This window comes from Hippocampus guttulatus, chromosome 12 (assembly GCF_054856545.1).
Source record: "Hippocampus guttulatus isolate MCC_2025c chromosome 12, RoL_Hgut_1.0, whole genome shotgun sequence".
NCBI classification, from domain to species: domain Eukaryota; kingdom Metazoa; phylum Chordata; class Actinopteri; order Syngnathiformes; family Syngnathidae; genus Hippocampus; species Hippocampus guttulatus.
Window position 1 is genome coordinate 3,283,158 of NC_141272.1, and position 13,774 is coordinate 3,296,931.

At 42.3% G+C, this 13,774-nt stretch overlaps 1 protein-coding gene across 3 annotated transcripts; it reads right to left on the minus strand.

Moving 5' to 3' along the window:
- Window positions 1–86: 86 nt before the first annotated feature.
- akt2 (AKT serine/threonine kinase 2) lies at window positions 87–13,421 on the minus strand. 3 transcript variants are annotated; one of them, XM_086125196.1, is made up of 14 exons: window positions 12,975–13,421; window positions 9,177–9,334; window positions 8,826–8,957; window positions 8,599–8,710; window positions 7,176–7,329; window positions 6,931–7,062; window positions 6,195–6,260; window positions 6,029–6,097; window positions 5,773–5,895; window positions 5,213–5,341; window positions 4,882–5,096; window positions 4,117–4,204; window positions 3,907–4,009; window positions 87–3,740 (listed from the first exon to the last, which is right to left on the minus strand). In XM_086125196.1, exons 2-14 carry the CDS (start codon window positions 9,220–9,222, stop codon window positions 3,661–3,663), a joined length of 1,449 nt encoding a protein of 482 aa, XP_085981322.1. In that variant the 5' UTR covers window positions 9,223–9,334; window positions 12,975–13,421; the 3' UTR covers window positions 87–3,660. The 3 variants fall into 3 exon arrangements, with proteins under 3 accessions (XP_085981322.1, XP_085981321.1, XP_085981323.1); XM_086125195.1 differs by having other exon boundaries at window positions 6,931–7,065; window positions 12,975–13,420; XM_086125197.1 differs by lacking the exon at window positions 12,975–13,421 and having other exon boundaries at window positions 6,931–7,065; window positions 8,826–8,913; window positions 9,177–9,330.
- Between the last annotated feature and the right edge of the window lie 353 nt (window positions 13,422–13,774).

A 13,774-nucleotide genomic window follows, 5' to 3' on the forward strand; every position in this document is an offset into this window, starting at 1 on the left:
CTAACCCATTCATTATAATAAATGAATTAAGTTCAAGTGAACATTTAATGGTTCAAATTTGTATTTAAAATACACACACGCACAGGTTGGTTCAGTAAAAATGTTTACTGGCACATTATCATTGCAAATGTCATGAGCTGCTTAGCAGGTTTCACCCATTACATTGTCTTGCAAATGAGAGGCTGGTACTGTTCAGTAGGAATTTCCTGCCTTTAGAAATACGTTTTGAAACAGCTCTCTGAGCTTTAACTAATTGCGATTAGCAAAACGGAAGGGAGAAAAAAAATCAAGTCATGTTACATCAGTATCCGGTGTGACATTCGTGACTGATGATCACATTCAAATACACAGCAAAGCAAGATAAAGCTGCAAGTCAAATTCTACAAAAGCCGCGCACTTCCCAAACTACCTATGCTGCATCCTCCATCAATGTGTGTATTGTTTTTTTTGGCCATTTACACAATAGTGAGAAGGCACTTGTTGTGCCAGCGTATGTCCTACAGGAGAGGTCCACTAGTTCAGCCGTTAAAGCATTTCAAGCGTGGTCAGCAGCGAGGTTTTGTATATGGCTTCAACACCGTCCTCCCACCCACACGCCGCAAGCATCCCCAAAAAGTTCAGTACCGCCCCCTTATGGCCGCGGCAGGAAATGAAGGCAAATCCACAGTGGAGTCCCATCAGTGCAGTAGTTCTGATGTCCAGATGGTGGCCCACTCTGAAGCGGGACACTAGGCTAGAGGCCGTGACGGCTGCGCATGAGCCGGTAAAACGAGGTGCTGCAGTTGTCAACTGGAGATTCAAAGATATTCGATCACAGCAGGGTTGGTGAAGCATTTCCGACCAGGGGCGCTTTCATTTCAATTAAGGCTTATAGGAAAAATAATCGCAATCAAGGGACGATTTTGAACTATTGTATGTTATTTTGGGACCCATGTGAGGGGGATTTACAGTCGACCGCCACTATTTGCAAGGGGCCAGCGAATAGCAAAAATCCACACATAATTATTTGCACATTGATGTGCATTGTGTGTGTGCGTGGAGGGGGGGGGGTGTTGTTCACGGATAAACTTTCAATATGTTTTCCACTCAAAATGAGGGGAGTGGATGTTTTTTTTTGGGAGGGGGGATAGGGAAAACCCCCCAAAACAAAAACAGTGAAAAAAAATTCGCAAATATGCAAATCCGAGAGTCGAACCAAGAGCATGTGGGTGGCCAACTAATTTTTTTTCGAATTGCATGGCCCAAGGCCCGAAGGTTCCCACCCCCTGGATTAAGTCTTCATCCGCATTAGGGCACCTGATGCACCCATTTCAAAAAATAAAAAAAAAAAACAAACAAATTCTTACTGCCACTCAAACATCTCACAATCACACCATCACTCACAAAAAGGATGATAGTAAATTAAAAAGGTCATGAGGATGCCTAGTGATTGTTTGTTTTGTAGTCAATTACCTGTCTGGCTTCCATTATTGTTTAATATGTCAAAAACAATTCTGATGAAGTGTGATCAGAAGTGTCCGGTGGAAAGCTGCAGTAGCTCTGAATTACAAAACACAACAGCAAACAAATAGAGGAGAACAGCAAATGCAAAAAATATAAAAACAAATTTCTGAACAAAACACTACAGCAAATTAAAAAAAAACAACAACAACAAAGAACTAAAAACAAGTTAAAAAAAACTAGAAAAAACAAGCCAGCAAATCAAAACTACACACACAATTGATCAGACCACTCACTTTTTGGACAAGAGGGACAACAGTCCATCATGCTGCTTTTTTGTTTTGTGTAATTTGCTGATTTGTTTCACTTTGTCTTATTTTTTGATTTGCTGTTCTGTTTAAGATGTTTTTGTCGTCTCATTTTGTGTTTATTTGCTGTTGTGTTTGATTTTTTTGTTGATCTATTTTTGTTTTGCTGTTGTGTTAAGATTTTTGTTCGGCTACTTTTGTTTTTTCATTTGCTGTTGTGTTTATTTTTTTGTTGTGTTTTGCTCACTACAGAAATTAAAATTTAAAAAAAGAAAGCAGTTGAAGACAATTTAATATATATTTTGTAAAACGTATGCTTAACATGACATTTTTCAATTTTTCTTTAGAAATATACGAACAACGGGGAAAACAAAACACAAAGAATGACAACGAAACAAATTGATTTTCCTTTAGAAAAAAAACAAATTTTAGCCAGCATGTTCTCCAAAATGAATATGAACACAATTTCATATAAAATCTGGCCAGAACCTGACGTGACTAAATTATACATCTGCCGAAATGAGGCTCTTCTTCTACACAGAAATCTTAGCAAAAATATCTGCATCAGAGCCCTTACAGCGGATCTTACTTTGATCTGCATTTACCTTTTATACAGAACCCAGCGAAGCAGGCCATTGCCTGCAACAGCTCCTGTGTCTGGTGCGATGATCAAGAAAACTTTGTCAGACGGCGATAATCGCTTTCAGCACAACTGCAGTTTTTTTTCGCGACAGAAACAAACGTATGTGGCGTCACACCCATGTTATGGCTCTGATGCGACGCAAGGAAGAAAATTGCTGGGTAGACCGCGATTCCATGCCGGTGTTGTTTATACAGAATATCAATGTGGGAGAAGGGCGGAAAAACAGATGTAAAAGGCGTCATTGATTAGTACGCCTGGCAGTGAAGATGACTGGACTGATGGTGGTGAATTGCTGGGGTCAAGTTGCCTTTCATAGCGTACTGGACTGGCCTTGAACTAGGCCATAGTGACTGTAAGTGTGACACACAGCTACATTTTCTTTTTAAGCCATACAATTTAAGAGCCACGCAAGTTACTTTTTCATAAATAACAGGTTTGTTCCCTTTAGAAGGCCATCACTGTGTAGTGTCCTTGCTTGCCCGACTTTTCAGCATCCATGAAAACAGACAAAATGGATGGTTGTGAAACAAAAACGGTTCTCTCACACGCTCATTCGGAAGTGACACATGCAATGCACACACAAATATGGCAATCTTATCCTCTCCTCTCTTTGTGTCTGTCTCTCTTTCTCTCTCTCACACGCGCACGATTTGTAACAGCAAGTTCCAGAAAGAGCACTTATTTAAAAAAAAAAAAAAAAAAGCAGAAATATGGCTTCATATTTAAAACTGTAACAATCGAGGAAGTTAAAATTGGTCAATTATCACCCAATATCTTTTCCATCATTCAAATTTTTGGTTTAAAAAAAAAATTGTATGCATAATGTATCTATGCAAGATGCAGTCTAAGCGTCAGGGCTGTGTGTCTACGGCTGGTATCGAGCTGGTACTTGCTGGCAGAACCTGGTTTCAAAGTGTGCCCAGTGTACTGCAGCCGGGGTGCCCCTGAGAGGATGTACGGAGATGAAGTTGTCCGCCTGTTCTCGTAAAACCCCACCGAGGTCCATCACTCGCAAAATTGCAAATTCACAGCCTGCGTGTTCATTGTGTACATGATTCTCTGCTGGTCTGTGTGTGTGTATGTGTGTGTATGCATGTTGGATGAGCGGGGAAGGGGGCGTTGGGTAAAAGAGCAGATGAAAATGTGTCTTGTGCCAGTTAGTGTGTGTGCATGTGTCATTCGATTTGTCCTCAGCAGTGCAAGTGCAAATGTGAGATTTGGGTTGTGTGTTAGCATGCCTGCTGCCTGCTTGGTCAAAGGTCTGAGCCACTATTCTCGTATGCTGGCAGAGTAGGAGAACTGAGGGAAGTGTGTACGCTGATCTGAGTCCTCGGGGTCTAAACTGTCATCTGGAAAGACAAAAAAAAAAAAAAAAAAAAAAAGACATGACAAAGCCAAACAAACATGAAACTAGATCAGCCACATCGGTGTTGAAAGGTTATTTTGCCGAGTCATTTTGTGTGTTGAAATGACAAATTTTGCGAGCAGTGGTGTGACCGTGCTAGGGATACTTACACTTGTCTGGTGGAGTTATTGTGATGGTTTGTGCTGTGAACTCGTCGTCAAAGTATCTCGTGTCCGTCTCCGAGGTGACCTGGGGTTTGAAAGGTGGGACGAGCTGTGCAGAAGAAACAAGCGAAGCAGTGTTGACATTCAGAGTATGTTTGACTGAAAAGGTTAAAAAAAAAAAGAAAAAAAGATGCCAGTCCTTTCTTAGTGCATCACCTTCTTCTCTAAGACATCCTGCCAGTTGATGGAGGTGAAGAACTTGTGAGTCATCACTTCTTTGGCATCGTTAGGTCCGCCTCCGAGCCTTAAAACAACGCACACACAAAAACAAAAGTGTGACCTCACAGCTCGTGTAAACACCACACTAAAAATGCGTTGTTCCCTGACGGGCAATTCAAGACAAATTAATTCGTACCTTCCTCGCCTGCAGGCAAAGGGCCCTGACACTATTTTAGTGAGATAAACACGCTGAACCTCCTCCAAAACAACATTAAATGGCATCCTTGTTCATCGCCTCAAAACAAATCAAGGAACAGAGCTGAAATAATGCGGTTTACTGCGTATGCGCTGGCTGAAGGCAAGATGTAAAACTAATTAAGTTCTATTGACAAGCTGCAGTGCACCAAATGGGAACAGATGGATCGTCATCTGGCGCCCGTGTTGCCAAAAGAGAACGCCATTTACCTAGTCCTTAAAATAACCATTTTAGGCTTTTCAAATCTCAGTTTTTTCTGTGTGGAGCTTGTATTATCTCTCTGTGCGAATGTGAATTTTGTCCAGCTAATTCCCCCAGATTCTAAAAACACGGACATTAGGTTCACTGAAAACACTAAATTCTCCCATAGGGGCGACTAGAAGTGTGGGGTGACTGGCGGCCAGTCCAGGGCGGACCCAGACTTTTGCCCAAATTCAGGTGGGATGGGCTACAATGCCGCGGCAACTCTAAGGAGGAAAAGTGCTGTAGGAAACGAATGAACAAACCTCTGCTTGGGATCTTTTTTGAGCAGGCCTGCCAGCAGCGCCTTGGCTTCAGGTGCCAGGTTCTTGGGGAAGCGGATTTCCTCCATGAGGATGAGTTCAAAGAGTCGCTCGTGGTCCTGGTTGTAGAAGGGCAAGCGGCCACACATCATCTCGTACATGACCACGCCCAGACCCCACCAGTCCACAGCGCGACCGTAGTCGTTGTCCTCAAGTACCTGTCAGAGTGAAGGTGAAGGGAGGTTCTCAAAAGCGTCATTGGATTCTGTGCTCAATTGTTCATGTCATGTTTATTTTAAAACAACATATCGCTGTAAAAACTGTTCGGGGTTACCTCAGGTGCCAGGTACTCAGGGGTCCCACAGAAGGTTTTCATGGTGGCGCCGTCTGTGATGCCTTCTTTGCACAGGCCGAAATCTGTTATCTTTATGTGGCCGTCCTTATCCAACATGAGATTTTCCAGCTGAACAACAAAAGGCGTCAAGTTACTCGACAACTAAATGACAAAAACGTAAATGAAAAAAACTTCGTAACAGTCAACGAAATGACAACGAATGCACTGAAGAGCGCAGGAGATGATAATAATACCCTGAACAATAGCCCACCTGGCGAATTAAAATCTAAATATGAGTTTGTGTGTGTTTTCATGTTACTAAACGTATTCTTGAACGACATGCTTAATAGTTAAGGTTACGTCACAATTACAAGCACGAAAAAGGAAATTTTGAAAGCAAAGGTGCGAGCACACAAAACTGTTAAGCTTAGTTCAGGGGTTAAAGCACAACCCCCCCCCCCCCCAAAAAAACGTATGCTTAAAATGACTGCAGTCAATTAACCAAAATTTTGCTCACTTCCTTATCAATGTATTAAATATACGGCAGCGCGACACCTTACCTTTAAATCCCTGTAAACAACATTGCATGAGTGTAGATACTCCAGTGCCGATACTATTTCTGCACCATAGAATCGGGCCCTGTCTTCTGTGAAGACTCTGTCCCGGGATAAGTGAAAGAAGAGCTGCAAATGAACCAAGACACATCAGACTGGATTTAAAGAAGACTCCAAATTAGGTCACCAAACTTCTTTTGGTTCACTGACGAGTAATCTTTCAAAAACACGATTGTGAGTGAGGAAAAAGAGAATAACTTACTTCTCCCCCATTTGCATACTCCATCACAAAGCATAGACGATCGTTTGTTTGAAAAGCATATTTTAGTGTCTGTGTAAAAAGAGGAAAACACTGGCGTTACACCGTCATTGAGGTAACAAACGACAGTTGGATTGTGGAGAGCAAATCTGGGGGTTTGGTGACTTACTGTGAGAAAGGGATGCCGCGTATTTTGCAGGACTCTGCTCTCTGTTACCGTGTGCGCTACCTCATCCTGAAGCAAAGGTACATTTTGTACATGTCGCAAGCGTGAGCACACGTGCAAACTAATCAGTAAGACGCTGAATGTCAATCAAAATAAACAGCATGAACCGATTTATGAACATTGGCATGAATGAGCTGTAATGTACATCACTGGACCCTCATCTTCGACACTTTTTTTTGGAATGCATTTTAAATGAATCGCATACAAAGTGTTGTTTTGCGTCACGCGCGGCAGCTTTTTCTCGAAACGTCGGCTTTACGAATGCCACTTCTCTTGAACAGGCGGGTGGTGTTGTGGTAAAGTCCCAGGGGCTGCACAATTAAGTGAATCCACTTGAGGCCGTTAATAAACTGCCCAAATAAGCAAGTGACAAGCTTGAGTTAGCATCATGGTGAGAAGCGAGTGCCTCAAAAGGGATCGGCATCTCTTCATTCAGATTAAGGACAAGTGACGTTAAACAAGATGAAAGCAAATTCATTTTCATGACTATTTCCCCCGCCAGGAGTCACTTGCATGTTTGGAACAGTTTTTCCACCCATTCTAATCCCCTTCTTCATATGGTGTGCCATCTAGTCGTGAAAATACGGCACCTCAGCAGCAAAAGTGATCATTTAAGACACTAAAGCACGTTCTAAACCCTGTGCAATCATTCTCTAGAAGACATTTGTAGAATACCAACTTTTGCAATGATGACTTCTTTACGGAGGATTTTCATGGCGTAGTACATGCCCGTAGCCTTCTCCTTCACCAGGATCACTTTGCCAAATGTCCCCTTGCCCAGGAGCTTAAGGTAGTCGAAATCACTCATGGTCTGCTGAGGCGATGGCAGAGAAGCCACAATGACCAAACGCCCAAGCAACAAATAATCCCTTGGCGTGAATCAACAGGCTTGAAAGCACGAAGCTCGATATGACGTGAGCTGACCACTTTTGAGCGAGATTTGGACACGGCGATCTCCATCTCCATTGTGCCGCTGCTGTCACTCGCCGAGCCAAATTTGATCTCCATGGGCTCCTCGTCCTGCTGCTGGCTCTTCAAGCTGTTTGCCACTGCCTGGATCGATCGCATCCATTCTTCCCTGAAACAAACGGTGGACATAAACACATTTGAATGACAACGTTTCCTCAGGTTCAGATAAAAATGTCCCCATGATCAATGTGTTACTAAGTGGAGTGTGACATATATTTAACAGTAACAATGAATACGAAGTGAAAAACGGTTGGTAAAAAAAACTGCCAAAAACAAACCTGTCAAAATTGCTCATTAAGACAAGTTTGTTATTCAGACTTAGCAAAGGTTACACAAACAAAAAGTGCCCGCTCGGTTGTAGTTGGGCGTAATTTAGCCACAAATTCTGCTTTGAGCACAAACGTAATTATTGCAATCTGAAATGGATTTCCCTGCCTTTAAAATACAATGAGTCATCTCGGCCTGCTGTGTTCCGTTCAAGAGCATGCGTTACTCCACTGTTGCGACTTGGGACTCGCGCAAGATAACATTGTCAATGGTCAAATCAAGGTAGGATTGAAACACAAACATCTCCATTCAATTACAGCGGAACTTGGAACAGTGGAGCATATGTCTTAAAAGCTCCTAAAATGTGAATTCTCACCAAAATGTTCACAAAAACGCACTGTATTTTGGTGTTTCGACAGTCAGAGATTATTGCCGGGAGCTGGTCGGGTGACACGCAGGGGCAGACGCATTGCACCTGTTAAGAGACACTTAACACTCTTTTTATTTTAGGCAGGTTTCTATTTCCTACTTTTGATCCCATTGTCTTGATGGGACTCTCGGTCTAAGCCAGCACTGACCAGATTTTTTTAGACAAAAGAATGTTGACTTAGATGCTTTGTGACAAGAAGGAGCACTTAATGAAGTTATCGACTCCTACGTTTCCATGGTAACTTCTTGCACTGCAGACTATTGGTTGCCATGTTTATCTGAAATGACCAAAACATACGTGAAGTCGCCTATTGGTGTTTTACATGACATTTAGGGCCGGGCAATTCATCAATTGAATGATTAAATCCTTTTGTGTAAGAGATGTAAATGTTAAATGATGTTAAGTTGACAAACATTTGAAAGGTTTTATTAAAATGAATTAGGATTGTGTTTGAAGGGTCCCTTTTGAATGATGTTCTTGTCATTTGCTTTTTCTTCTGAAATGTAAATTAATGCAATGGTTATGGACTTTTAATTCCGCTTATACGACAGTCAGTAGGCTCAAATGTAATTTTGCCTCAAAAAAACAAAAAGAACAACATAAGAAAGTGAACAATTGAAAATCACAAGGAAGCATTCAAACTTTAACTGGGGGGTGGGGGGATTTGCGTTGAAAACATACCTCTCCTCGTTGCTGTCTACGTGGAAGGTGCGCTCAATAACTGACGTCCACTGGAGGCAGCGGATAACAAATGTATTGGGCCTGGGCCGCTCGGTCTTCATCAGCTGACATTCTACAAAGCACGGAGCCACCACATAAAAAGACGAAAGGGTGTCGGGGACCAAAGAACGGAAAGACACACATCCAAAGCTCAACAGAACATCCACTAGCCGGGATGCGGAACCGACCTGCGACGGAAAAGTTGTTGAGAGGTGGCAGGCTGTGATCACTGGACACTTCGGGCTTCTCTTTGTAGCCGATGAAGGAGCCGTCACTCTTTAGGATGAAATAACGAGGTCTCCAGGTTTTAATGTACTCACCTAGTGACACAATAGCAGCGCCCAATTCATGTTTGTCTGACTCAAAAGTATTTCTGGATTCAGGATTAGAACAAATGTACACTCGAATCAGCGAAGACCGAATCACGTGTTGCTCATCAGCGAGCACCCCCCCCCCCCCCGCCCCCTCACGTTTCTGGGCAAGCTTGGCAGAAATTCACACAAATTTGCGTATACACAGGAACATTAATGATACAGTACCTCGCTTGTGGAGCCATCCCTCTCTCACAACGCCGACTTCATTCATGCTGGGGCAGAAGACTGTCTGGGTTGGGAGGGGGCGGCAGACAGCTGGTGCAAACTGTTCAAACTGCTCGAGATGGTGACGACGACTCCGATTTGACACTCGTCTAAAATGCCTGGAAAAGGAAAAGGAGAGGAAAAATACAAGGTCAGCAATGCAGTAGGTCTCTGTCATCATTTCTGACAGCAAAGTTCATATGCGTGTGTCTGAGAAGACAATGGCCCCAACACCTAACATGAGGGACACGTGGATTTTAATTGACTTAATTTACAACTGTGACTCGATGTACAGTATTAGGGCCACACTGAAAAGAAACAAAAATATCATGAGAATTAAGTCATAGAATTACGAGAAATGCAAAATATGAGAAAAAAAAAACACCTTGCAATGTTCAACAATAAATTTAAAATATTTCGAGAAGCTCAACATTTTAAGTTTTACCTTTTCAGTTTTTACTTTTATGTTCATGATGTGCCTTTGCTCTTGTAAGATTACATCTTTACTCTTTAATGCAAATTTCTCTCCAGGCCTATTACAGTACACCACGGCATTTGGCATTGTCAGTTTCTTCAAAAATCTCTACTTTCAATCATCTGAATGACTCAGAAATCATACATACGTTTTCTTGCGATATTGCAAGTTAGAGTGATAGAAAATAGAACTATTCTCATGTCATATATTTCTCATACTCTTGTCAACCGTATGCACTGTCCTCTTAAGTCGAACACTTCGTCATTGGAGTTTAGTGTCTGTATGACATCAGCTAGCAATGCTACAATGCCAGCTCAATGCTGTTCCAGAGCCAATACAAAAAGTACAAACTGCTCAATGGCCACGACTGTGACATATAATGCGCTACGAAATGATAACATCAGGTACCGGCGATCAACACGAAACAGAGGTACACACTAAATGTGTGCGGCTAATTCTATGGTTCGGGCTGTGGTAAAACGAGTTAACGTTCGGCCGGGGAAGGCGTATGTGAACACATAAAGCAAATCTGATTGCCAGCACAAAGGACACTTTCTGTGAATTGCGCCGGAAGGCTCTCCACAACTACTGTACTGCAATCATGTCCTTACCGTGGCTCGTTCCAACCAGCAGCCCACAACACAGAAAAGTGCTGAAGTGTGCACGCCACCTACTTCCTATCTGACCATCTGACATTTATGACAACACGATGGGAAAGTGCTCACCAGTGATACCTCATCAACATTTTTTTTCCCTCAGTGTCAAGTTATAAATAGTAGATACTAATATCATTAAAGCAGTGCCAGCAAGAGATCAAATGTAATGTCACTGGCGTCCGATTAGTGTCTGCCACAATGATCATAGTGTATCTCCCAATCAATTAGGTCAAAGGTAAAATGTAAGTTAGGGCTGAGCTGGGTGTTTAATCAATGTCATTGATTAATTCCGAGTTTGACATTTTTTTTTAAAAACAATATTTCTTTTCGCAGCTCTCGTTCAAAGCGCGTTTCCATTGAGAGCAACAACACGGCTAAGGGCAGAATGGAGCTACTGTAATTTAAAAACGCACAGTCAGTCAGTGTTGCCAATTTAGTACATTTATTCCTGCGAAGAAACGGACAGCAGTTTTCACATTGTTTTCCATATAACATGAAAGAAGTTCGCCTGACAAGGTGCACAAATATGTGTTACTTGATTTATCAACACGCTGGAAACTTTTGATCCTCTGACCCAAGTGTGTCAAGTCAGCTTTATTCATATTCATGTGCTTCCAAGCCACAAATATGACATACATACATCCAATACAGAGGCTGCCTTGCCTTAACTGTCTAACTGCAGCTATCAAATATTTTAAGAATTCAGTGCTCTACAGATTGTTGCACCGATTAATCAACTGAATAAAAATGTTTTTTTTGCCTGAGGGATAGACCAGGTTTTGATTTAACTTCAAGACATGGTGCCGAGCCCAGGAGCTCCTTATTGCACTTCCTGTTAGAAATGGAAAACAAAGATGTCTTTTGCCTAAGATAAAAAGAATTAAAAAAAAACAAACTTAAACATGCTGTAAATCTGAAAAGCTGTTTAATAAACACAAGACATTCAAACACAGTGTTGGAGTTTGTATTATTCAATATTTTGACAAATCTTTTTTTTTTTTTAAACTATTTTATTTTTTTTGTGTAATAAATCAATATGTGAATATTGGCTCCAAATATCAGTCATCTGCCTCCATCATTATAAACTGTTCTCGGTCCGGGGGAAGAGGGGTTGGGCCCTGGAATAAAATGTATACTGTAGGTCGCTCGCTATTTTGAACTTGCATCAAACAGAATGTGCACGTGTGACGTAGTTGTATCCACTTAGTGTTGTCATTGTCACTTTCTACTGTAGTATCTGCAACTTTGGGTGTGCACGGCTTTAAAACGCCAGGCGAGTGGCATGGGCGCCGGCGAATGAGAATGTAGAGTTGGCTGGCCATTAACTGGCTAACCTGTTAGTCAGTCTGGCCGTGCTTGTTTTCTTACCGCCGTGATCTTATTTCTACACAAAAAGGTGCATGCAACGGCGGTAAGAAATCTAAATTTTCTGCCCGAAAAAATGTTGATGAACATTTTTGTCTGATATTGGCTACAATAATAATAATAATTTAAAAAATCTAATTAAGAGTAAAACAGTATAATCATTTTTTTATTGTACTGTATTTCCTTGATCATTTTGCTTCATCTGCTACTGGGGAAATCCCTATTTTTAAGTTTCAGAAAAAAAAAAATACCAATCAGCTCATATGGATCACAATTCTGATGGGTTTGCCGGGTCAACGTGTCAAATTACTGTGATGTTACAAATGACATCCATTGCCCTAAAACTCCACTTAAATTGTCCAAATGTGAGCAGTTCTCCTGAATTTAGTTATCATGGAGGACTTGGAGCTGTTTGTTCAATGTTTCTTTTTTTTTTTTAAAGAAATTCCAAAGATTGTTAAATTTAAGAACGTGGTTCATGTACATTTTTATAAAATGAGCGGTGTGGATGAATAAGACAATTTATATTACCGGTAAAGCAAAAATATGTATTTCTCATATTGTATTTCTCTGAAAGTTCATCAAAGTTCATTTTTGAGGCTTAAAAACAAAGCAAATGCCATTTTTGGGGAGTGTACTAAAGAACAAAACTTTCGTTTCGAATAGCGTCATTGTGGCAGATTTTATTATAAGGCAATTTCACTCGGCTCTAATGTGGACAAATACTACGTGGTTTTACGTTATTAAACATATGGAGCACATCAAAACTTTTGCCGTCTTCGTGACAAAACATGATTTGACGAAAAGCAGCAGTTAGAATACAGTTACCGGTCATTCTGGAAACCGCCCGAATGGTACGGAGTGTACTTCTACGGCTACGCGAGTCAGAGGTGCTGTATATGAACTTGTGAAAAAGCATGCCGCATGATAACAGTCCCATAACACGTCCTCATTCGTTTAGCGTGGATGCTACGAGCTAAGCTAACACGGGTCAGCGAACAGTGTCGCTCGGCGTCCAGAAAGCGGATAATTGTCCCCCATGCTGAAACTATTTTTCCCACCAGGGCAGGCCTGGTCGTTCACCACACATTTTCGGGGGACGGCGAGCGTGACATTTACTCACAAACAAAGCAGCTAACCACCGAGCTAGCAGCTAGTTAGCACGCGAGCTAGTCACCTCACTCGTCCCAGCGTTCTATTATTACTACCAAGCACGCTGTTTTTCTTCCTCCCCCCCCCCCCCCCCCCCACTTTATTACGTACCTCCGCTGTGAAATATTCCCACTTCTCGAAGATTTCCACAAGTATGACTGCACAAGGCTCCCTCTGCCGGTTATCACTCTCGGCTTGTGTGTATTGAACTCTGTCAATGATCACACAAGCTTAGCCGACTAGCTTGTTTTTCTTCTCACAATAGCGGCAGCGGCGGCGGCGGCGTGCTCGGTTTGTCACCGAAGCCAGCCAGTGGGAGGGGGGGCGAGAGAGAGAGAGAGAGAGAGAGAGAGAGTGCAAGTCCTCCGGACCGCGACTCGGTGGACTCGAGAGCGTCGAGAGAGAGCAAGAAATAATGTTCAACTCGTGGACATATTAAACCACCCGTCTCTGTTGGTTTAGTGAGGTGAGCTTGTCTGTTGCTCACAGCTCCTCTGCGCGAAAGTCCTGCGCTGCGTGACGCAGTCCCCTCCTTGTCGAGTAGGCAGGCAAATCGGCAACACAGGAGCCGCGCAAGCACTCCAGCCGGACGTGACGTACATAGACCATGACCAAGCGAGCACCTGGATGAACCAAGTACAGTACCGATACTTATGATTCGTCCCCTTTACCGAAGTAAATGAATACAGATTCTGAAATAACCCGTAACTACATTTTTCATTTAACAAAGCATTTTACTAGTCAGTTGTGGGCCAACACTATCCTCTTAATACTGTAATTATCTACGAGAGTGGCACGCAAAGGTGGAGGGACGCTGGTCATGTTAGAGGTTTTGTGGGGCTCATCCACAGCATCCCCGCTGTCGAATAATAGATTTTAGTGGGTAGCAAATTGTCTTTTGCCGAACAATA